Source organism: Vombatus ursinus, unplaced genomic scaffold (genome assembly GCF_900497805.2).
Source record: "Vombatus ursinus unplaced genomic scaffold, bare-nosed wombat genome assembly UNPS02014935.1, whole genome shotgun sequence".
NCBI lineage: Eukaryota > Metazoa > Chordata > Mammalia > Diprotodontia > Vombatidae > Vombatus > Vombatus ursinus.
In genome coordinates, this window is record NW_020954713.1 from 7,546,694 (window position 1) to 7,571,751 (window position 25,058).

The 25,058-nt window shown below is 39.4% G+C and overlaps 1 protein-coding gene across 1 annotated transcript in view; it reads right to left on the reverse strand.

Moving 5' to 3' along the window:
• PIWIL1 (piwi like RNA-mediated gene silencing 1) overlaps positions 1 to 25,058 on the reverse strand; it is a 63,273-nt gene that overhangs the window by 22,119 nt on the left and 16,096 nt on the right. The window contains exons 7-13 of the mRNA XM_027844243.1: positions 22,268 to 22,462; positions 21,536 to 21,644; positions 14,948 to 15,074; positions 14,577 to 14,694; positions 13,508 to 13,619; positions 12,131 to 12,315; positions 5,899 to 5,971 (exon numbers count right to left, since the gene is read on the reverse strand). Of these exons, the coding sequence (XP_027700044.1) occupies positions 5,899 to 5,971; positions 12,131 to 12,315; positions 13,508 to 13,619; positions 14,577 to 14,694; positions 14,948 to 15,074; positions 21,536 to 21,644; positions 22,268 to 22,462 (919 nt within the window). The remainder of the gene's footprint in view (positions 1 to 5,898; positions 5,972 to 12,130; positions 12,316 to 13,507; positions 13,620 to 14,576; positions 14,695 to 14,947; positions 15,075 to 21,535; positions 21,645 to 22,267; positions 22,463 to 25,058) is intronic.

Here is a 25,058-nt window from a genome sequence, read left to right on the forward strand (position 1 = left end):
AATAACAATAACAACATTTACAGAACCCTTTAAGATTTGCAGAGGACTTTACAAATATTACCTGGTTTTATCCTCAAGACAACCCAGGGAGGTAGGTGTTATTATTATCCCTGAGGCAATTGAAGCCTTTCCCCCCCTAGCACTTAGCACAGCATCTGGCATACAGGTGCTCAATGAATATTTATTAACTGACTGAAACAGAGGTTAAGTGACTTGCCAACGTCAAACAGCTAGTAAATGTCTAAGGCTAGATTTGAACTTAGGTCTTCTTGATTCCAGATTTAGTGTTCTATCCACTGTACCCCCTACATATTAGAAGGCAATAGTGTGAGGGGATGGTATAGATAAATGAAAGTTTATTTCTGGAAGCTATACCTCAGTTAAAATAGTCAAAGATGATGTTTGCTTTTTTGGCTGCCATATTGGATCTCACTCATGTTGATCTTGCAGTGTTCTAAAACTCCTTGACTGCTAGTGCCCTCCTTCTGAGATTCCCTCCCATTTACTATCATCTCCTTAATTATCTTGGACATCAACTCATTTTTGGTCACTTGTATTTTGTACTTGGAAGTGCAAATAATGTTGTTTTATTTTTTCTTCTTGACAGAGAAAACTGAAGTAAAATCATAACTGCATAGCTCTGCCTGCTCTCAGATGTCAGTTACCAGCTAACACCTGTGCTATAGTTCCATCTACCTTAGGAAGAGGTTCTAGTCTTTCTTTGCTTGTTTTCCCCAGTATACCTAAAAACATACCCTCCGTAATTTTTTGTTGTCCTTAGTTTCCCTCCATATCCTTAGTTCATTCTAATCTTTACTACTCCTGACCCCGTCTCTGAAGGGCTGCTCCATGCTCTACGGTCATCTGTTGTTTCCTGGCTTTTCTTCCATCTTTTATCTCATTTCACTAAAGAGTTCCCTGTGTATCCAAATAGGTCTCTTCCACCAGTTCCCACTTTTCCTTCTCAATGGAAATGCTTCCCTTTGTGTCCTCAGAATTTTATTCTTGAGCATCTATCATTCCACCTGAGATAACATCCCCCAGTGAATTTTAGGCCATGAGAGCCTACCTCTTCTTCTGAACTTCCTGAAATCTATTTTCTTAAAGTCTAACATACATATCCAGCTTTCCTTTCTTCTATCACAAAATGTAGGAGTGAAGGTCATCCCCCCACCCCCTAGGTTTCCATCACTTCTGCCTCAACACTTATCACATTCTTACAGGACTAGGCTGTATTTTGTCTTCAACTTCCACTACCTGCCTTTGCTTCCATCTTCTTTGCATGTCTTTTTAAAATTTACACTGACTAATAAGTATCCTGTGCATGCTCAATCTCTTTAGGCAACTCCTACTTTTCTCTAATTCCATTCTCAAAATTCAGGATACAAATTGTCTTTTGACTTCAAGGTCAAGTACGCTGTAACATCGTGATGCCTTCGAACAGCTGAAGGATTGCCACACAGAAGAGCTTAACTTGTTTTGCCAGGCTCAAGACCAGAGAACTAGGCACAAGTAGAAATTGGAAAGGCAATTTCCAGCTCAATATACAGAAAAGCATCCACCCAAGTCTTACCTCAATGGCTCCTTTTGGCATGGAAGTGGCCTTGGATTTTCTAGTAGCTAAATTTTATATACAACACTCACATATTCTAAATAAGATGAATGGCTTCAAAGAGGGAGACTTATAAAGGTCAATGACCATAAGCTGAAGACTAGATTAGGTAAATTCAGAGAGGTTCATCACCATTTTGGCTACAGGGCAATGGAATCTTGACCATGGCAATTCTCAAAGACCATCTACTAAAGAACAGATGAGTTAAGACAGTTAAGGGGTATACTGATACAAGTGTTGATGAAATTAGAAATCTTAGACATATGAAGAGAAAAACCTTCAAACTATGAGATCTCTCAGAAAGTAGAAAGGGCTGTCTCTGGAATTAAGGGATTCTCTATTACAGCCAATATTTAAACAGAGACTATTTTGTCCTACTTGACAAGGATCATACAACCAATATGTAGAGCTGGCGAAAACCAGGAGGTCATCTAGTCTAGCCCTAATGTTTTACAGATGAGGAGTGAGGCCCCGAAATGCTTTATGACTTGACCAAGATCACAGAGGGGAGGGGCAGAATGAAGACTCAAAGCCAGGTCTTTTGACTCCAAATTCAGCCGTGTCTCCATTGCACCACATAAGCTCTCACATTACAGGAAGAAGTCTTGCTGAGGTACAGATTTTATTCAATAAACTAAGAGTTCTTTCTATTCTCCCAGAATCATCCTGAGGTAAAAATTATCCAAAAGTTCATTAAGTATGACTGTCAATCACCAGATAACTATCAGAGATAGTTATCTACAGAATTTTATTACACCCAAAGCACAGTCTCATCTGTGTTAAAAAAAAAAAAAAAAAAAAGAGAGAGAGCCCAGGGCGTCAGCTTCAGTAACCTACATAGAATTCTACACAGAATGTGGATATGTAAGCAACAGAGAGAAATAGAATTTTACAGAAAGCAGGAGGGGAAAAGAAAGGTATATATGTCTGGAAACAAATGACAGAAGGGGGATGATAAGGACACCTTTCAGCAAATCAAAACCAGGAGTTGTGGTTTCTTTCCCTGACTTGATTCTGCAAGTATTGTGACCTTCAGGCTTTCAACAACAATGTGTGGAAGCTCAAAATAGAGACTGGGCAATGTGTTTTTCTTATCATAGTGGCAGCAAGAGGACTGAGGTAGAAATTCTCCTGCCACAGTCTCCACCTTGGTCAAAGCTCACATATACGCATCTCCAACCACATTTTTACACATCTAATTGTTTTTTTTTTCCTCAAGATACTTTTATATAAGTTATCTGGCAGGCATTTCCACAGGCAGATACAAGTATCTGGAAGTACTAATTGCCACAATAAAAAAAAATTAATACAATAATTACTGTATTATAAAACAGAAGGTTTTCAAAACTGCCTTGATCCAGACTGTTCTTGGCAACAAACCCCAAATGTCCTAGTTAGACATCCTTTCATGTTTAATCTCTTTTAGACCCTTCCCTAACATCCCAATGCAATTCAGGTGCTGAGTAATATTAGTGGTTTGGTTGAATACATATGCAACATTCAGTTAATGTCCATTTAAATAATAGATTTCTTATCCTACCATCCACTTCATGAAGTTATATGCTTCTGAGAAACATTTTCCCTTGGAAATTCTGTATCAAAGGCATCCATCCTTGACCACTGTCCACAAATTGTCTAATTTAGTCCACTTAAATTCAGAAACATGTATTCCTGGTGTCTTTAACTGGGATGTTAGTTAACAGTATTGGAATGGACCTTGTTTCTAGAGCAGATTTGCAGAGGGGTTTCTTCTAGTAGATCAACTTTCTAGGTTCTAGGCCACTTGTAGAGTTTTCTTAGGTAATGTTCCTTAAACTTGCTAGTGATAAGATTATAATTTAGTAGGGTCTTGCAAAACCTAATCACACTGGCCTTTTTTTAGGCCTTTCCAGGAAACTCAGATCAAACCTTATGAAGTTAAGCTTATAAACATCAGAGCTGTAGGGAAGACATCAAATTAAGCTAACTCATCTGATAATTTGAAATTTGGAGAGTTTAAGTTTTCACATAACATTTGTGCTTTATATCTTTACCTGAACTCTGTATATGGTATGGAGATAATCTATAGAGTATATACAGATATACAGAATTTTACAGAAAGTAAGAAAGGAAGGGAAAGGTATACATGTCTAGAAGCAAGTAACAGAAAAGGGAAGATAAGGACACCTTTCAGCTGGTCAAACAGGAGCAGTGGCTGCTTTTTCAGTCTTGATTCTGCAAGTTTTATGACCTTTGATCTTTCTGAAACAATGTCTGGAAGCTCAAAATAGAGACTGGGCCAATGTACTTTTCTTATCACAGTGGTGGCAAGATGTCTGAGCCAGATATTCCAACACAATCCCTTTCTTGATTCTTGGAAGGGAACCCTCAGAGTTTATAAACTTCCTTAACAGGATTTTAAAATAATATCAGATAACTAACCACCCCTAGAGACTCAGTAAAGTTATAAGGCAGTGAGGTGGTGCAGTGGACAGAGCATGGGACCTAGAGTCAGGAAGACCCAAGTGCAAACATGGCCTCAGTCTCTTACTAGCTGTGTGACTCTAGGCAATTTACTTAACCTCTCTAAGCTTAAATTTCCACAACTATAAAACAAGAAGAACCTACCTAACACCCACCTCCTAGGGCTGTTGTAAGGATAAAATAAGGTACTTGTAAAGTGTTTTATAGAATTTAAAAAGCATTCTATAAATACTAGCTCTCATTTCAGAAAAGAAGAACTCTTGAATTGAGTCCTAAAGAATGTATATGATTAGGAAAGGGAACATGTATATATAGATCTACAAACTGGTCCCCCAAAATATCAGGAACAAAGGCAAAATCTAGGCAAACCTCAACCCTGAGTTTGGGGAGCAGTTCAAACAGCAGCTCGTATGGCATTGAGGTCCTACTCTAGAACAATAATCAATAAGGATGGATCAATATGAAGCAGAAAACAGAAAGTCTTAAATCCAATACCACAGCAAGACTGGAATCGTACATGTGGAAGAGATACTAGGAGTTTATCTATTCCAATTTCCTATACAAAGCTCTGAGCCAATCTGCCAGATCACTGACAGATGATTCCTGCGGTGCCGCTTGAACACCTGCAGCAAATAGAAGCTTATGGTTAAATAAGGAGCAATGTGGTATAGCCCAAAAAAGGGCTAGACTTAGAATCAGGTGAGACCTGTATTCAAATCTCACCTCTGGAACTCACTAGCCAGGTGATTGTACTCAAATCACCTGACTTCTGAGTTCCATTTCTCTCACCCTTTCTTATTTCCTTTAAATATTGTTTCCAATTATGAAACATATATTGGGTATAACACCTGTTCAATTTACTAAAAGGGTGATTAGAGGAAATAAAATAGTTTTTTAAATGTCCAAGGGCAGCATCAATGTCAACTACTATTGTTACTATAAGCCAGCCAATTCTACAGTTGAATAAATTTTAAAAAATTCAGCCTCTCTGGCGTCCTGATCCTAATTTGACCCTATAAAATTCAATTACATATAACAAACCTTCACAAAGTACCTAGCCTCATACTAAACCATTGGGAGAGAAACAAAGTTTTAATAAAATAACGTTTCTGTCCACACAGAATCTATTGGAAGTATTATAAAGAATTTATATATGAGTCATTATTTCAAATTATAGTTAAAGACAGAGAGGCTAAGCAGGTTGCTTGATGGGGGACTTAAGATCCTTACAGCCTGAGGGTGGAGGAGAAACATCAGAGAGAAGGTAGCATTTTAGTTTAGAAGATAGCAATAGCATATGCAAAAAGCATGAAAGGAGCAAAGTACATGTCATGTTTGGGAGAATACATGAAGACGTGGTAAGGATGGGGAGGTAAAAGGATTTCCGATTAGAAGGTCTTCTCCAAACTGGACATTCCATCTCCTGTTTTCCTGTATTCACCCAAGCCATCCCCCATTCCTGGAATGTTCTCCTCCCTTGTCCCTGTCTTTCAGAATCCAGCACCATCATTCAAACTTCATCCCAGCTGACATTCCCTTTACAAAGTCTTCCCTCATTCTTCTAGTCGCTAGTTCCCTCTCCCTCAACCTACATGTATGTGATTGTGGTACAGCCTTCTCCTCCTAGCTCCCCCAGCACATCCCCACAGAACACAGGCTCAGTGAGGGCATAGCCATTTTTGTTTTTGCATCTCCAGTGTGTCATTCTTAAGTCTCTGAGTGTGAAGTCACAGGAGGGCAGCTGAGTGGAAGCTGCTCTGTAGACAACTGGAAATAAAGAACCAAATACTTGCTATTTCAGAAGTGAACAACTGGCTACTCACAATCTGAGTCTGTGGTGTAATATTTTTCTCCAAGACTTTAAGATACTCTTCAATTTTATCCTCTACTGGACACCTAAGAAGGAAATAAATACATTTTCTCATTGTATTCAGTAATCAGTAGCCGGTTCAAGCTATATCATTCACAGAAGCTTAAAAAGGTTTCATATAGTTATGAACTCAGCATGTTAAATTGAAACAAAAAGATTGCAATACAAAAAGGTATTAAGAATAAAAATTAAAATAGTCAAAAGGGACTCAGAATGGCTAAAAATATTTGTTAAAAATGTCAACAGAAAGGAAGGGAAAATCTTTCAATCCCTTACCAGGTCTGTCGACAAAAATGTCTGATACTATATATTCAGAACTTTTCTTACTTTCAAATTTCTTCCCTTCACCAACAGCACACAATTCACAGATTTTTATCATATATACTTACATTTATGTGCCACTTTCTGATATTTTTATTCTAATAGAAGGAATTGTTTCTTCATCCTTCTGGATAAATAAAATGTTCTTCCTATCTACTATGGCAGAGGTGGCATACTCCTGGCCACCAGCCAGCTCTCCAGTGCTGTCTCAACCAGATTAAAATCTGATTGGGAAATGTTCAGCAATATAAATAAAAACACAATACAACCTAGTGGTAATTTGTGGATTTCTAAGTCAATATTGAGTTTGACACCACTGATGTAGGGAATAGTCTTCTTCTTATTAGCCTTTAGCCAAAAGCAACCAAATTTGATCTGCTAGAGGGCACTGACCTACCAAAGGTTATGGAGTAACAGGCATTAGAGTTAACTGAAAACTGGATCCTTTTCTCAGTACTTCTATTTAATCAGAATCTGGCTATTTACCGAGAAAGGGATTGGCTATAAACCACTAACCAGTAGATTTTACATTTGGGGTTTCCTTGTAATTCTCAGGATCAAAGTTTAAGGGCCTTTACCAAACAAAGGCATCATCCTAAATTTTTTTATCACCTGCTTGTAGATAGTGTTCCCCTACATGCTGGAAGCAGCTGGTGTAATGGCAAGGCTGGTCACCATTAGGGCCTGAACTCCAGTCCAGGTCTACTGACTCCCAACTCTGACACTGGTAGCATGGCCCTTGACAAGTCACTGAAGTTATTATTTTCCTTCCTATAAAATGGGGATAATATTTGCTTTGCTCACTAATCAGGGATGCTGTGAAGAAGGTACCTTATATATTTGAGCGCTACATAAATGTGCACCCTTATCAAAGTGAGTTCATAGAAGTTTCTCCCTAAAGTCCAAGAACTGAAATTCCTGGTATTTCTGCTTTTTAAAAACTTTGTTTTAGTCTTTGGATGTGTGCAAGTGACCACCATGAGTGGTATTTTCTTGGGGTATTGGCTCATGTACATTGTCACACAGTTAAAAATCCAGGCAAGGGGTTTAAATAAACCTGGAGGTCAAGATTTGAGTTTACCACCAGGTGGGGCTTCATTCAGGATAAGCCTGTCAGCCACAGGGCCTAATAAAGAGAAATGGACTCAGGGTAAAGAGATCTACATCTAGATACACATATACATATGTGTTTTCATGTATGTGTACCTATGTATATGTGTGAACAGACAGTATATGTATACATATACAATATATATTTGGAAATGGGGTCAATGTAGGAAATTGGCTTGATTATGAAAGTCATATATATATACACACACACACATATGGGGTATATATATGTACATGTGTGTGCATGTGCATGTGTGCGTGTGTGTTTACTGTTTGGCTTGACTATGAAAGTTTGTAACAACAGTTGTGTTTTTCTTGCTTTATTGGGGGGGAGGGAGGAAAGATAAATCTCTATAAAAATAAAACAGAATTTTATTTTTAAGAAGGTAGCTCTCTCCTCTATTCTCCATTCTTCTCCTCCTTCTCTTTTTATCCCTCATCTTTCATCTTCCTTTCCATCTCTATCTCTTCTTTCCCCCCTCTCACTCTCACCCTCTCCTCCCTTCACCTACTCTTTCCACCTCTCCCTCTCCTCATTCTTTTGTTCCCTCTTGGGTGTTCTGAGCAAATGATCACATATCCTCTGTTTCAAAGGAACAGAGAGAAGAAACTTTCACTTTCCTTTCTCAGGAAAAAGTAAGGTGGAAGTAATAATGATTACAACTGTCCGCCCCCAATCACAGTTCCAATCTTGAGCAGGATTCAAAGCAGCTCCCAGCCTTTATTAGATTCAACACCATAGATACTGACACATCTTTTCCTTGCATCCCCAGTTATGGGTATTCTTAGGTCTCATGACTCCTGTTTCTTCTCTTGCAATCCAGAAGTCCAAATGAGGGCAAAAGGTCACAAAGCATAGAAATTATCCTTTATCCTATCCTCTCACAAACATAACGGAGAGCACCCAAGCCCAAGAAGATTGCTAGCACCAAGGTTTTAGCCAATAAGCCCAAAGTTACAGCCAAGAAGGGCAAGAAACTGAAGACCATCAAAGCTAAACTAGTGAAGACATTTAAGTTCAAAACCAAGTTTTGCTCAAAAAAAGAAAAATCCGCCAAGAAGTGAATCTTCCTCTTGGATCCTCCTTTGTTTTTCTTTTGTAAGAAGCCAAAAGTCAAATTTACTGAGTACAGAATCTGAGACAGTTTGTGGCTACTGAAGTGAAGGAAAAAGAACAAGCAGATGTTGAGAAAAGAACAGGCACAAAAATCACCTAAGGGTCCACATCTGGGCACAGGAAAATGAAATTACTAATTTATGGCTACAGATGCAAGGGCAAGATGTGTTCCCTGTTTCAAGTCTAATGAAGGAAAGATTTCAAAATGCAAGTACTTAAGCTAAGCTGCCTTTTACACAGTACAGTTTCAGAATTTCCTCTGAATCTGTCTGGGAGGGACAGGGGTGAGAGGGGAAAGGGAGGAGGGGGAGAGAAGGAAGAAGAAAGGAAAGAAGAAAGAAAGGAAGGAAGGGAGAAAACGGAGGGGGAAGGAAGGAAGGAAAGAGGGAAGGCAGGAAAAAAGGGAGGCAGGGAGAAAAGAGAGGGAGGAAGGAAAGAGGGAAGAAGGAATGGAAAAAAGGGAAGGAGGGAGAGAAGGAAAGAAGGAAAGAAGGGAGGAAGAGAGGTAGGGAGGATGAAGGTAGGGTGGGGGGAAGGAAAGGAACAAAAGATTTCCCTGGGGTTACATAAACAGCTATATTTTAGAAAACTCCTGCTTAGCAAAGTGGAAGTCATTTGTGGATGGGTTGTCTCAGTAAAGACAGACTGACTTGCTAGGATAAGAACAAGAAGTCTAGATAGGAAGAAAGCATGCAGATGAGTATTACAGAGTTTCAGAATGGGAAGGGACCTTGTCCAAACTATACCAAAGAAAAGAATCTCTAATGCAATACTCCCAGCAAGGCATCATCTAGCTTTTGCTTAAAGACCTCCCAGGTGGCCCATAACAGTGTGCTACCGGTCTCTTTGGGAGGGTTTGTTTGGTTTTTTCTTCCTTTTTATCAAGCTTAAACTTGCCCTTTTGAAACTTCTCCCTACTCTTCTAAGTTACTCTCTGAAAACCAGAAAAACAAGCCTGTTCCACTCAACAATCCTGAGACTATTTGAGTATGCCTCCTCCAAGCTTTCTCTTCTCCAGAATAAGCACCCCTAGTTCCTTCATCCGGTCTTTGGATGGCAAAGTCTTGAGGTCTTTCACCATTCACATTTCCTTCCTCAGGATGTTTATCGACATTTTTCCTAATATGTAGTTTTCAGAACTAAAGATGATACTGTCTGACCAGGGCAAAATATAATGGGACTAATAATATTAATAGTAATATATAGCATTCACACAGTGCTTTAAAGTTTGTAAACTTATTTGATCCTCACAACCACCCTGGGAGGCAGCTGTTATTATCATCCCCATTTTACAGATGAGGAAACTGAGATAGAGGTTAACTGACTTGCCCAGGGTCACATAGCTAAGTAGGTATCTGGGGTAGAATTTGAACTCAGGTTTTCCTATGCTCCATCCACTGTGCCACCTCCTGATTCCTTAATAAAATGCCTCTTAATGTAATCCAAAATTAAATTAGATTTATTTTAGGCATGCAATATGACAAACAGCATGATAAGATTTATTAAGTGCCCACTATGTGCCAGGTACTGTGCTAAGTGCTAGGGATTCAATAAGAAAAAGAAAGACAGACCCTGCTCTCAAGGAGCTTACCATTGAATGAGGGAAGAAAAGACACAAAAAGAAGTTGCAGGGGGTCGGGAGTGCCCGAGGGTGCCTAACAAGGATGTGAGAAGATGAAGAAGGAGTGGAAACCAAGTAGGGTAGCTGGGGGTAAATAAAGAGCTGGTTGTCATTTTGAGCTGTCTATAAAAGGAGGCTATGCCAGAGTTTTGTTTTTTTTTGCTCTGCCTTCCTGCCTTCCAATCAGAAAGAAAGCAGAAACCTTGGGTATCTATGAGGTGTGGGCAGCAAAGCTGAAGCAATCTCCACCATGCTGAATTTCACAGGGATGAATACATCCTGGGTGGGGCACGATGAAGACGATGACGGAATTCAAGGCCCTTCACAGCCCAGCCACCTTCTCCATTTTGCAATCTTCTTACACCCTGACATGTTATCTTCGATCCAGTGACACTGGCCTCCTAGCTGCTCCACAAACAGGACCCTCCATCTCTGGCTATCCCCCACGCCTGGAATGTGCTCCTCTTCAACTCCGACTACCGATCTCCACAGCTGCCTTTAAATCTTGACTAAAATCCCATCTTCTACAGGAAGCCTTTCCCAACACCTCTTAATTCCAGTGCCTTTCCTCTCTTAATTTCTCCTATATATGCTGTCTGTAGCCTGTTTGGCTTACTGTTTACTTCTTGTCTTCATGAGATTGTGAGCTCCTTGAGGGTAGGGATTGTCTCTTGTCTCTTTTCATATCTCCAGTGCTTAGCAGCACAGTGCCTGGCACTTGGTAGGTGCTTAATAAATGTTTATTGAATGACTGACTGGATTTGAATCCAAGCAAAGTACCCAGTGGCAAATGAAGAGCTGCCTGTCAGTTCGAGCCCTCTATAAAGGAAGGTTATGGGAAGAGTTGTTTGCTCTGCTCTCCATCCCTCCAGTCAGAGAGGTACCAGACTACTGACCCATATTCAGCTTGCAATCAACTAATACCAGTCCACGTTCTCTCTCATCTTTTTTTGCCCCAGAAACCAGTTCTTCCATGTTGGAGAGAATAAGACACAGAACAGTATTTCCCCATGTGGGTTGCTCCTATTTTTGAAAGATGAAATTACCATTTTGGTAAATTAAGAAATTATTTGCTTTGTTTCTTTGGAAGAATGGTAGGTCCATCAGATGACTGAAGAAATGATGTCCTCCATCACTTGTCCACTGTCCTTCTGGGCCAGATGGGTGATATTTCCAGATTCCTTCATCTTTTGGACTAAGGCGGCTGTAATATATACTCTGTTCAGATGATGACGTTCTTCCTTCTGTCCCTGCTGATCGTCACCCCCATGCTCTTCACACTGCGTCTTCCCCAGTTCCTGGACTGCTGCCTGTAAGCATCTTCTTAATAAACCATGCTACTCCACCCCCATGTCTTTTAACATATCTCCCTGCCAACCTTTCCCTGCTATTGATGTGGGTTTCTCAGACAGTGCCAGCCCAAGATCAATGGAGAGTGCTTGTTCAGTAGTCCTCAAAGTATTTTGACCTTTCAGTGGTGGACATGGGAGGAGTCTAATGGGCTGTCTCAGGGCTATGTTTTGTATTAGTTCATGGGCTCCTGTGAGTCATTTGTCTTTTGAATTTTCTGTAGTAGATGAAATAAAGGTTATGATACCCATAAGGTACACTGTATACCTGATATGCATATTGTACACTGGATGCCCTTGTGGGAGTTGAGAAACCCTGTTACCCACCTTTGGGGGGAAACGAGCCCCTGAAATTGAAGCCATAGCCAAAAAAGAGAAACTGACCTTTCGGAGGTAAGGAGCCAGGATCAAATCTTGTGGGCTGAGAGCTTTTGAGGGGACCTAGGCAGCAGGTGAAAAAATATCTCTATTTTCCTCAAATAGCAAGGGTCCCCTTTATAACCAGTTAAAGAGGGCTTATTTTAAGTACTACTGAACAATCTCTACACTGGATTATTTAACCCTAGATTCCAACTCAAAGCATTTGCAAAAAACCTTCCCCAAATGCATAATCTGTGAATGACCAGCATTCAATATCTAAACTTTGGGAAAAGTTAATTGTACTTACTGTAAGGGGGGCCTCAAGTTTATGCCTAGGGTACGTGTAGTTATATTTAGTTTCTCCCATAGGATTTGTGCTAGTCTTTCATTTTCATGATTGAAGACAAGCAGCCAATTATTCAGTGGTTTAGGATAACTCAACTGTCCTCTTTTGATTTCTTTTGACCAATCTGTACAATGGATAGACATAGCCTAGGAGAGAAAGAGTTAGAAGACATGTTATAAGAAGTTAACTGTGCTTTACAACTACTTAAATTCCAATAAGTCAACATGTATTTATTAAGAACCTATTATATGCCAGACAAGCCAATACTGAGGCCAGACAGGAACTCATGAAGATGCATCTTCCTGACTCCAGGCCCAGCACTCTGTGCACTATGGCGCCATCTAGCTGCTCAATAAATGTGCCAAACAGGCCCACACGGCACATACAGAGGCTGCAGGGTGACAACAGAAAGCAAGAAAGGCCTCCTGTAGGAGGTGGCACTTAGGCTTGGTTCTGAAGGGCGCTAAGGATTCTAAGAGATAGAGAGGGAGAGCATTCCAGGCAGAGGGGACAGGAAGCCTGAAGATGGGAAATAAACAATAAGGACGCTGGTTGGGTAGAATGCCCTGAACATAAAGGAGAGTGCAATAAGCCTGGAGAGACAGGCCAGAATCAGACTGTGAAAGGCTTTAAATGTCTGACAGAGAAGCCCTTCATTCTAGAACAAAGGGGAAGCCACTGGAGCTTTTAGACTAGGTGAGTGCCATGGTCAGACCCATGTTTTAGGAAGATCCCTTGGCAGCTGTGCAAAGGGGGGAGAGTGAAGAGGAGAGACACTACCCCCCAGGCCTTAAACAGATACCCTATTACTGTCTACAAAGGTAACTTCTGCTTCTAAAGAGGAATGTGCAAAATTAATGGTTTCTTATTTTTGATAAAGCAGCTAGGTGGCCTAGTAGTTAGACTGCTGGGTTTGAAGACCAGCAGAAGACCAGAGTTCAAATCTGCTTCAGGCACTTCCTAGTTATGTGACCCTGGTCAATTCATTTAACCTATCTGTCTCAATTTCCTCAGCTGTAAAATGGGGGTCATAAAAGCACCTACCTCTGGGGGAGTTACTGTGAAGATCACATGAGATAATATTTGTGAAGTGCTTTGCAAATCTTTAAGCACTGTAGAAAAAAACAAACTATACCTCTGGTGATTAGTTAGTTTATTTTTTTTCATTTATGTAGGAATACAGCAGAAAGCCTAGTAAAAGAACAAGGTAAAACTTTTGCTCTTCTCATTACTCGTATAAGTAGGTTTACTTTGGTTTGTACAGGTTTGCTTTGGACCAAACTGAACTGATGATCAAAAAAAAAAAAAAACCCAACCAACTTAATCTATGAAACTTACTCTTCTATCTTCATTGAGTTTCTGTACCGGCAAAACTCTTCCAGTGAGAGATAACGATTGTTTTTCAAAGTCTAAACCCCATTCCTGAAGCTCTCTCTGGACATCAGCATTTCTGTCAAGTTAAGAGTATTTGGACACTGATAAATAAAACAGTGATGTAATATTTAATAAGAGATATACAGAATCAAGACAAACATCCCCTAACCAAAAGTTTTAGGTGCTACCTCTCAGGGTTGAGATTCTGAAAAGTCACTTCAAGCTCTGACAAAGTTGTGGTCACCCCAAGATACACAAAGACAGCCCAAGGTAGCTTTCTGACCTCCTGTCTTACTCTGCTTTAGGGGCTGTCTCCAGTGACTGAATGACAAACAGAGCTGAAAAATTGTTAAGATTTGTCCCAATTCATTTTGCTTGTCTCTCCTACTACAGCTGTCTGGTAAAAAAAAACTAGAAAGTTAAGAAGAGGACTGTAAGTTTAGCTTTCAATTTTCTGATACGTTATATCTACAGCTATCTATCTATCTATGGAGCTGATATTGTCCTGATTTGGTCACTAAGTATTTATTTAGGGCCTGCTATGTGGAAGGCACTGGAGAAACAATTCCTGATTTTTGCATTACCTGTAGTTTCTTTGGAGAGATGATATGCACACATCTATCTACTATGTGTGTGTACGTATGTGTGTGTATATATATACATATACACATATACATACTAATATATACTCACACACACACACACACACAGACACAAAAAGTCATTTCAATCAGGAAAGGTCTAAGCTTTGAAGGAAACTAGGGTCTGGATTGATCTGACCAACTGTGAGCATTTATGTTACCAAAAATGAGAATGGAAATTCGATAACATAAATCACTCACCTATTATACTTGCAGGAGTTCTTAACCTGGGGTATGAGAACTTTTTTTTTTTAAGTATTTTGAGAACTGTGATTCAATATGACTGGTTTCCTCTTAATCCTGTATTTTATTTTATGCATTTTAAAAATAGACTGCCAAAAGGTGCTCAAGACACAAAATAGGTTGTGACCCCCTATAATAAAGAAACTCACTTGTGAATATTGTCAATGAGTTTTCGGAGTTCAGTGTATCGTTTTTCAGGCGACAACCTTGTACGATTAGCTATGTTCTTGGTGATCCTATCATTCATTCGCATTGATCGAGTTAGACCTTTGGGACAAAAACACAGGATACTGTGTTCAAACCAGGAGCTAAGGATGCTTTCTAAGTGTACTGTGAGCATTGGGATGCAAAAGCAGCTCTCTCTTGGAGAGCTGGGCAGGAGTTCAAAGAAGAGGTCTCAAAGGCCAGAGCACTTGAAGGGGGAGCTGTTAAATGAAGGAAAGAAATGGAATTGTTGGGCAAGAAAGAAATGAATAAGTGATTCTGTCTTCCCTCCAAAGAAAAGAAAATCCTACAGTACCTGTGAGGTTACAGAGCTCAGGCATGAGAAGGGCAGGGCTTTTGAGTCTTCCATCAGGCCCCTTCTTCCGTTTGGGCAGGCTGACCAAGACTGGCTGCTCCAAGTCTGTGATTGTTGCCCTATATTGCTGTGCAAAGAAAGAAAGGAAGATAGGTCATCATCATTAACAGTCAATTCTTCCAACAGTGGATACAGTAAAGGACCCTAACTGATCTGAGTACCTGAATACAAATCCTGCCTTAGATACTTCCTCACTGTATGACCCTGGGCAGGTACCTTCTCTCTCAGCCTCACTTTCCTCCTCTGTAAAATTGGAATAATAATAGTGTGTAACTCTCAGGGTTGTCGGGAGAATCTTAAAGTATTATATAAATACTAGCTATTATTTTTATTATTATTATTTTTAAGACAAAGACTTAAAATCAGAAGCTGTGTTGATTTGGGAAAATTTAAGAATGCCTGTGAATGGTATTATGGATTGTAAGTACTCTGGTGATGTCTTCCCACCCCTAGAACTCTCACTGCCAAAAGAATCATAGGTTTAAAGCCGGAAGGAGCTTCAAAGGTCATCTACTTGAACTCCCATTTTATAAATGGGTAAATTCGGGCCCAGAAAGATAGACTTGCCTAAACATACCTACTGGTTAGTAGGAAAGCAAGGACATCTTTGAAGCTCAGCAATTGTTTCTTACTAATATAGGTGGTACTAATAACTTCATTATTTGTATAAGAAGCTCCAAACGAATCAAATTAATCAATCAGCAAGTATTTATTAAGTGCCTACCATGAGCCAGGCAATGTGTTAGATGCTGGGAAAATACACTACAAACTAAAGACAAAACAAAACACATTATCACAAATTATTTTTGACCAATTACATGATAATAAAACTGGTAGTTTAAAGGAAATGGACGAATATTTATAAAAATATAAAATGCTAATATTAACCAAACAAATAGACTTTAAATAAAACAATATCAGAAAAAGAAATTTTAAAAAGCCATGAAAATACTCCCAAAATAAAAGACTTCCAGAACCAAATGGATTTATATGTGAATTCTATCAAATATTCAAAGAATAATAATTCTAAAATTACATAAACTGTTAGCAATAATAAGAAATGAAGGAACCCTTCCAATCTCTGATACAAATACGATCTTGTTACCTAAACCAGGGAAAGACAAAACAGGAAAAAAAAAAACAAAAAGCAAGAAAAAAAAAAAAAAAACTGAGCAATAACTCTAGTGAACAATGCAAAAATTTTAAATAAAATTTAGTAAATACGCTGCAAAAATATATTAGAAATACTATATTCAATGACCAAGTTGAATTTGTCCCAGGAATGAAGAGTTTGTTTAACATAGAGAAGATTATAAATATAATAAGTCATGTTAATAACATAAACATTTTTAAATGATCCTATTAGTACATGCTGAAAAGGGATTTGACAAAATCTAGTGCTAATCTTTATTAAAAAAAAAAAAACAACACAGTAGAAAGCATAGGAATTAATGGACCTTTTCTTAATAGAGTAAATATCACCTACCTAAAACCTGAATTACACATATATAATAGAGAAAAGTTAGAAAACTTTCCAATAAGATCAAAGTAAAGCAAAGATGTCAACTATTGCCTCCACTATTTAACATAATCCTATAAATGCTAGGTATAATAATACAAAAGAAATGAGAATAGAAATAGGGAAAAAGGAAAAAATATTTTTTAAAAAATGATATTTAAAAATGCTAAAGAGTCAATCAAGACTCATGGGAGATAAAATGGATACTTTTGAATGCATCCAATTAAAAAGATTTTGCATTAACAAGTAAAATTTTGCTAAAATTTGAAGAAAAGCAAGAAACTGAAAAGGGCAGGTGGAATCTTTGCAGTTGATCTGAGAATCTTCTGTGCAGAGATTATAATTGAATCTGTGGGACCGGATGAGATCACCAAATGAAATAGTAAGAAGAAAAGAGAAAAGACAATACAAGGACAGGGCCTAGAGCCCTATGAGACACCCATGGATGCTGTCTTAACATTGAGGGCATTTTTGTTGGCTGTCCCCCATTTCTGGCATTCTCTTCTTCCTCATCTCTGCTCCTGGCTTCCCTGGCTGCCCTCAACTTCTAGCTAAAATCCCATGTCTACAAGAAGCCTTTTCTGACTCCCTGGAATTCTAGTGCTTTCCCAATATGGTTTCTTTCCAATTTGTACTGTCTATATCTTGTTTCTATATAGTTGTTTGCGTATTGCCTCCCCCATTAAATTGTGAGCTCCTTGAAAGCAAGGCCTGTTTTTCGCCTTTCTCTGCAAATTCTGTCCCTTTCCTTCTCCCTCTCCCCTTGGAGTCATGCCCTTACCTGAGGGTACTCTGCTCAAAGGTGAATTTTGATGGCTGAAACCTACTTTCATATCATGGGGTTTACTGGCTAGATTTCTTTCTTAAAGACCTTGCCTGAAACCCAATTTACTCTAGGTCTCATTGATTGGCCAACAATTAGGTTCCTGCCCAAGCACCACTTAATGGTTACTTTTTGGGCCCTGATGGCTCAGTGAATGTAAATACTAACTGTAACTGTTTCTCTTTTGGCTAGAAACAATCCTAAGGGTCTCCCCCTCCCAGTTTGATTTTTTTTTTTTTAATTAAAGGGGCCATCCCTTGGCTCACTTCTTAAATAGCCCTAATCACTGAATGGGTGTTGCCTCAGCCAAAGTGAGAACTTAGCTTAAAAAGGCCAAGGTCTCCCACTGCATTCTGGTCCATCTCCAGTTGTCCTGATCTATATTTGGCTACTGGACCCAGATGGCTCTGGAGGAAAAAGTGAGGCTAGTGACTGCACACCCTCCCTCACTGTAAATCCAATTCACTTACAAGTCATGACATCATCTTCCTGATGTTATGGTCCTCTTTGAGAACGAAGGACAAACCACAGACCTTGGCACAGTGCCTGGCACATAGTAGGTACTTAATAAAAGCTTGTTGACTGATCCTCAGACACGTGAATGTAGAAAACATAAGCCAAAGAGAACAAAGCCCAGTCAAGGTGAGGGCTGGCTGGAGCAGCTGACATTTTTTTAAGCCTGAGATACAAATACTATAGTTGCTAAGTCTCTGAGGCAGTTTGGTCACTGGATCACAGCTCCCTCTCAGCACCTTTACAAGCAGATAGTGCCAATCCATGCCTCATTAATACACACAAGTTCGTGCTGATGGGCTACAAGGATGAAGCTAAAAATAGAGGAAATACGATATATTGGATANCCCTCTCAGCACCTTTACAAGCAGATAGTGCCAATCCATGCCTCATTAATACACACAAGTTTGTGCTGATGGGCTACAAGGATGAAGCTAAAAATAGAGGAAATACGATATATTGGATGAAGAGCTGGTCTTGGAGCCCAAAAGATCCAGGTTCACATCCTGCCTCTGACACATGCTGGCTATGTGACCCTGGGCAAATCACCTTGCCTCACAATACTCCAGGCAACTCTCTATGGCTACAAATTGCAGAGAAGGTGTCTATCTGCTTTGGAAAAGGGAATGTCCTCACTGGTGACTTCCCGACTACAATGATATCACAGGAATGGTCCTTATCCCTTAACAATGTACCAGGTCAGATGCAGTATGGAGTAGTAGAAGAGAGAAGTGCTGGGTTCAAGTCCTGCCTTGGACACACACAGGCTATGTGATCCTGGACAAGTCACTGACCCTTTCAGTTGCCGCAGTCATTCCAAATTTCAGAGCAGGAACCTATGCGCATTGGTAGAGGCTGTTTTGGCAATGGGAGTTCCTCACAGGTCCAGGAAAAGAAAGAAAAAAGTGTGAGTGTGTGCGAGTGTGTGTGTGTGTGTGTGTATACACACACGTATATATAGATGCATGTACATATATATCATATATTTATTTTTTCCAAGAGAGAACAAAATATTCTAAGAGTTGATCATGTTCTTTCTCAACTTTATTCTTAGCTGTCTAAATGCTAATGCCTAAAGAATATGTTGCTTTACTACTTAATTGACTAGAGCTACACTGACTAAAGACAAGCCGATGAGTATGTATTAAGCAGTTCCTATGAAAGGCCAGATGGCCGTACTAAGCTCTAGAGATATAAAGAAAGACAAAACCAACCTACTCTAGGTCATCGTCAAATGCTCTGGTTCTTATTCTTGAGGACAACTTCCTTCACTGTTCTGGAGCAGCTCCTCCTACTCCCTCACCCTGACCCTCTCCATTTCTCTTCTATGCTTGAATTGTTGTTGTTTTTTGTCCTTTGTTTCCGAAGACCAGTGACATCACAGGATGATGTCTTGACTTGCTCCCGAATTGGATTTAAGTGAGGTAGAGTTGCACGAAGTCACCCTCACTCTCTCTTCCACAGTCATCTAAGTCCACTGGCAAGACAAAAGTCAGCACAGCTGGTGAGATGGCCCAGGATGCAGGGAATGACCCTAGCCACCTTCAGCTCAGTTGGAACAAATTGTTCTCACCTCCCCATTCTTCACATGCTTGATGTAGACATCCCCCTAACTCATCAACAAGTCTGAGGCCTCTTGGTTACTTACCCTCAGCCTGGTTTAGCCTGTTTGCTGAACCTGTTTTATCTGGGTGTGGCTGCACTTGCTACAGCTTCTTGGACCCCCAGGTGAGAGCTGGGTGGCAGGTGGACACCAAAGGTGGATGAGCAGCCCTGAAAAGGGTTCACAGCAAGCCCTTACACCAGAGGTGTTAGCCCTCCTGAACATCTCATATATCTCTGCCTTTAAACAGAATTCTGATGAAATACCATACTCCTCCCAAGTTTTTTCAAAATAATGCCCACTTCCCCCCCACCCCCAAACCTGTCTCAGCATTCTGACTTCCCAAAAGATGCATCATGATTCTGAACTGCAATCATGTTATAGAACACTGACAAGGTAAAATGTCTTCCTGCTATTAGAGGTTCCAACCACCAGATTATCCTAAGCTACCCCGAACTACCTCCTCCTGTAACACAGCCTATCCCAAACATTTCATTTCAACTACCATTTACTAGTCATCTGGCCCGAGCTGGCACCTGCTCATCTCAGGAGTGCCCTCTATGGTCCCCTCTCAAATGCTCTCACCAATAACTCCTGAAAACTCATTCCTATAAGAGACTTTCTAGATAAGGAGTTCTTAACCTGTTGTGTGTCCTGGACCCCTTTCTGGTGAAGCCTATAGACTCCTCAGAATAAGTCTGGCGGTGGTAGGTTCAGGTTTTTTTGTTCGTTTGTTTTTAATAATTCTCAAATGAAGGAAGTGCTAGATTTCAGGTTGGTGAAAACAAAGATATAAGTTTTCCCCCCGTGTAAGTTTACAGACCTGTTGAAATCTACTCATGGATGTCTTTGGGGTCCAAGGACTCAAGTTTTGAACCCCTAGAGGCAGCTAAATGGTACAGTGCACACAGCACTGGACCTGGAGTCAGAAAGGCTCGAATTCAAATGCTACTTCAGGCACTTACTAGCAGTGTGATGCTGGGCATGTCACTTAACTTGTTTATGACTCAGTTTACTGAAGTGTAAAATGAAGATAATAATAGCATTCCCAGGGTTGTTGTGCGGAACAAATGAGATGGATAATATTTGTAAAGTGATTAGCACAGTGCCTGGCACATATTAGGCACTTCAATGCCCATTCCCTTCTCATGTTTGCTTTCTTTTTTCTTCTTTCCAACTCTCCCCCCTCCAATCTAGAATGATTAGAGGATCATATATTTCCATCTGAAACTTCAGAGGCCATCTAGGTTCAACCCTTTTGTTTTATAAATAAGGAAACAGACATGGGGAGGCCAAGTGACCCATATGGGAAAGAATATGACGCAGGATTTGAATCTAGATCCTTTGACTTAAAAGGTGAGGCTTTTGCACTGTGTTTCTAGGCATCTCAAAAAGGAGAGCTTTCACCGGTACTACCTTATTCATTAACACCTCTTAAGCCACCACAAGAAAAAATATACTTAGTTTTGATATGCATGGCAGAGCACTGTAGCTATTTGTCTTATTCTAATGCTTGTCATCTACGTGTTTAAATCTGTATGATTCACCTAAAGGATAGTAGAAGGGACCAGACCTTTGATTTCATTGGTACACAAATTCCCAAGAGAGGAAACTGCTTCAACCGCCTTCAACTTCATTGCAGAGAATTGCCGGGTACACTGAGCAGCTGAGTGACTTGTCTGGGATCACACAGCCAATGTGTCAAAGATGAGACTTAAGCCCAGTTCTTCCTGATTTCAAGGCCAGCTCTTTAAATACTACTTTATATTACCTTTCAGAATTCATCTTAAGATAATAACGTTTGAGAGCACAGAAAACACTTAAAAATGTTTAAGTACAGCACATGACATGGTACTATATGAATAGTACTATAATCAAAAACAATTGAGTATAATGCATCAAAAATTATTGTCACTCACCTCCAAATACATATTTACAAAAGCAACTTCCAGACTATCACTTTAGAGGTAATTTGCAACTGATGGGGAAAAAAAGTACTTCTATTGAAGGCATTTTGAAATTTTGCTACAACTGAATATGAGAATAAAATCTCGAAAATCAATTTTCTACCTGTCTATAGTAGTTTAAGAAGCTGATATCAGAGCCATCTTTTTCAAAGGTGCTTCTTGGATTCTGTTCCCAGTCAATGTCATCAACTCTATATGTCCTATTGTTGTGTCTGTAGAAGGAATACATTTGGAGATTTATGACAGTTTAATGCCTGGAACCTCTCTACATGAAATAATACTTGAAAAAAAAAGTAGCCGCTGACTAGTTCTTTCAACAGTCTTCTCTAAGTTCTGAGGTCTGAGGATGATGTGTGATTAAAGGTCAAACTGTTTAATATTCAGTTTCTAAAACTAAAAACTATACAATTTCAAAATGAGCTGTAAATACATACATTTAACATAACTAGTAATGGGGCAGAAGATTCTGGAAGAGCTATGTCCTAGATACAGCATAGCAGCTTTTTGTCAATTAACAAACATGGGGCTAGGGGAAATAAATGACCCTCCCACAATGGGGCCATTTTCCCTTGCAGGAGGTAAGAGGGTAGGTGGGGATGATTCACATACAAACAACTTTTACATAAGGTTGCATAATTCTGAGGAAGAGAAAAGAGACAACCATCATTACTTCCCTCCTCTCTTGCTATTTTTTCTAATACCTTCTCTTACCTTGAGAACCTCTGCTACATTTTCTCCAGATTTGGCACTTAAGAGCACAAAGTTACATTAGATGAAACATTTGCTAATTTAAAAAAAAAACCCAAAACTTGGAAAACAAAGCAGAAAGACTTACTTGGTATAAACAATTTGCCCTCGTATTTCTTTCAAAATGTCTTCTCGGGCTGTGTATCTTCCAGATCTCTGAAAGTCATTTATGAGGTCTAAGACAGTATCCTTTCGGACGACTTTATGACTTACATCAGTGCACAGCATAATGTCATTCTCATACTGAAGGATAGAGGTAATGAAACCTGGACAAATATTCAACCTGTCAGACCAAATAAAAATTGCCTTCTATAATCAATGACTTTAGCAAATTGTAACCTCACTAGTAGGGCTATAGTAGCCCTAGTATAAGTACAAAAGATAAACTTACAAAGGTCAACATTTCTCTATCACTAAGAAAGAACACAAGAAATTGGCAGGGGGTGGGGAGGAAGAGGGGAGATGCTATCAATGATAAAACACATGAAAAAACTTGAGCAACCAATATATATTTCATAGAAAGACAACTATAAAGCAATTTTAACAGAATCAGCTCTAAAAGTCCAACTCTGATGCTTCACTGACATTGAACCTGGGTTCTGGAAGGCTATAAAATTGGTTAGGTGCAACCATGATGGAAAGGGTGTCCTGAGCAACAGGCTGCAAGAATTCCTTTTTCTTTCTTTCTTCTTTCCTTCTTTTTTTTTTTTTGGTATCATTAATACTAGTTCTCTTTTCCCTTCAATTCTACCCCCAAAGTTTTTAAAAATCCCTCCCTTGTAACAAAAACGAATTCAAAATAAATCCACACATTGGCTAAGTTAAAAAAATTATACACATACACTTTAATATTCAGTGACTTCAATGCAAAAGCAAGCAAACGTGACTTCTGAAACATAGGAAAATATAACAGCACTAAGAAACAAATGGTAGAGGACTTGTGACTTTATATCATGAATACTTTCTTTGAGAAGCACTGGAAGGCACTGAGCAAGGGAAACACCAAATATTACTTCCCCAAAATTAAAATGGACACATTTTAAAAGTTAGGCATTGGCTGCTTACTGATGTGGGAATCATTTTCAAATCAATTGATGCCACATATAATCAGAAAATTGATGTGTTAGAACAAAGAAAAATCAATACCAAACTAGGATAAAAATGAAAAGATGTAAAAACTAAGGCAACTGAATAACATATTTAAATAATCTACTGAATCTGAAAAAAAATTCAAAATGATTAACACAGACTATCACTATTGCCTAATGATGTTTAACCAATGTAAATCAATTGTCACAAGGCAGAGATCAAAAGAGCATAGACAAATATTTCACCCACTTGCCAAGAGGAGAAAGATAACAGCCAAGGACAATCATGGTTTAGAGTGTAAAGTCATCTGTAAGATTTACAGAGAAGAATGGTAGAAGATAATAAGCAGTGTCACTTGATAAAACAGCACTAAAGGGGAAAGTTTACAGAAAGCTTGGCAACTGAGCAAAGTCATCTCAAGGGCATCTTAGGACAAAACTGACTGAAGTAAAACAGACAGAAGAGAAATGGAGCTCTATTTTTAATGAACTCTTTGACAAGGATAAAGAATTGAAGAAAGTAAAGGAAACACATTTCAGCTCAACATCATAGATCTGTAATGTTTAAAATGTTAGAGAGAGATAATTTCTGGGTAATTTAATTATTTTATTAATAAGGCTAGCATGTTATTAATAAAAGAGGTCAGTGGCACTCTTGAATGCCAAAGACCCCCTCATGGAGGTAGGCTCACAGTTTGTATGCTTTTAGAAGAGCAGGTGTTCCTGAGGGAGGCAATCCACTGAGTGGCTAAAAATTATTGAGAGAATGAATGGGGTGGGTTATATTCACAATAAGGGTCTTGAGGTACACGACTTGGATCACTCAAGTCTTGGTCAAACAGACTTATCAATTTCCATATCACTGTCTGACAAAAGGGAGAATCCACATTTTCCCAGATCTATCTGAGTAAACACAATGAGCAGGAATCCACCCATCAGCCTAAACTTAGAATTTCTTTTCCTGGGTAAGTCTTTGAGAAAGATTTCCCACACTGGTGGATTTCTGGATGAGAGAGTAGAAAAGAAGAAAAATCTTGGCCCTGATTCAAAAAGTGGTATTAATAAGATAGAGAAATAATCATCTCTCTCAGATCCCAACATGCGGGACAAGGAAGGAGATGATGTTGTGCCCACTTTTGTTTTCTTCAGTGTCACTAAGCTGGATGAAGAAAACAAAAATGATGGTACCAGATAGGATAATTCTAGGGGCACTGAGAGATCAATTCTCAATGTATTTGAAGAAGAGGAGATATCAAAAAAGCTTGATAAAAAGTTTCAGACTTTATTACCAAAAAACTGGAGGCCAAGAAAATGTGCACCATCCCACACATCTACTTTCCCCATCTGTACAATATTCCATGACCACTACTACTATCACACACCCCTGACCAATTCAATGTATAGGACCAACTAAACCCGATATAGTAAAGTAGTAATACCACAATTACGTGCTGCTGATGGAGCAATGGTGCCCCTAAAAAGGGTTCTTGAACTTTCCCACAGATTTCAGCAGCCCATATTCCTGGCATTTGCCTGAGGCACCTGGTCCATCCCAGTAACTGCCCTTTCATCATGGCCCTCATTGTCAGCACCTGGTCCACTGGCCCACCCCAGGCTACTTGCCACTCCTTAATCTCATCCATATCTTCCCACAGCCTTTCTGTATAAAGTATCAATCTTATCCTCATCAAATTCACAGATTCCTTAAGAATCTGGCCCGCTTATATTGGTGTCACAAATACTACTCACTAGGAATCTCGCCCATCCTAACCGGTGTCTTAATAAATTCAC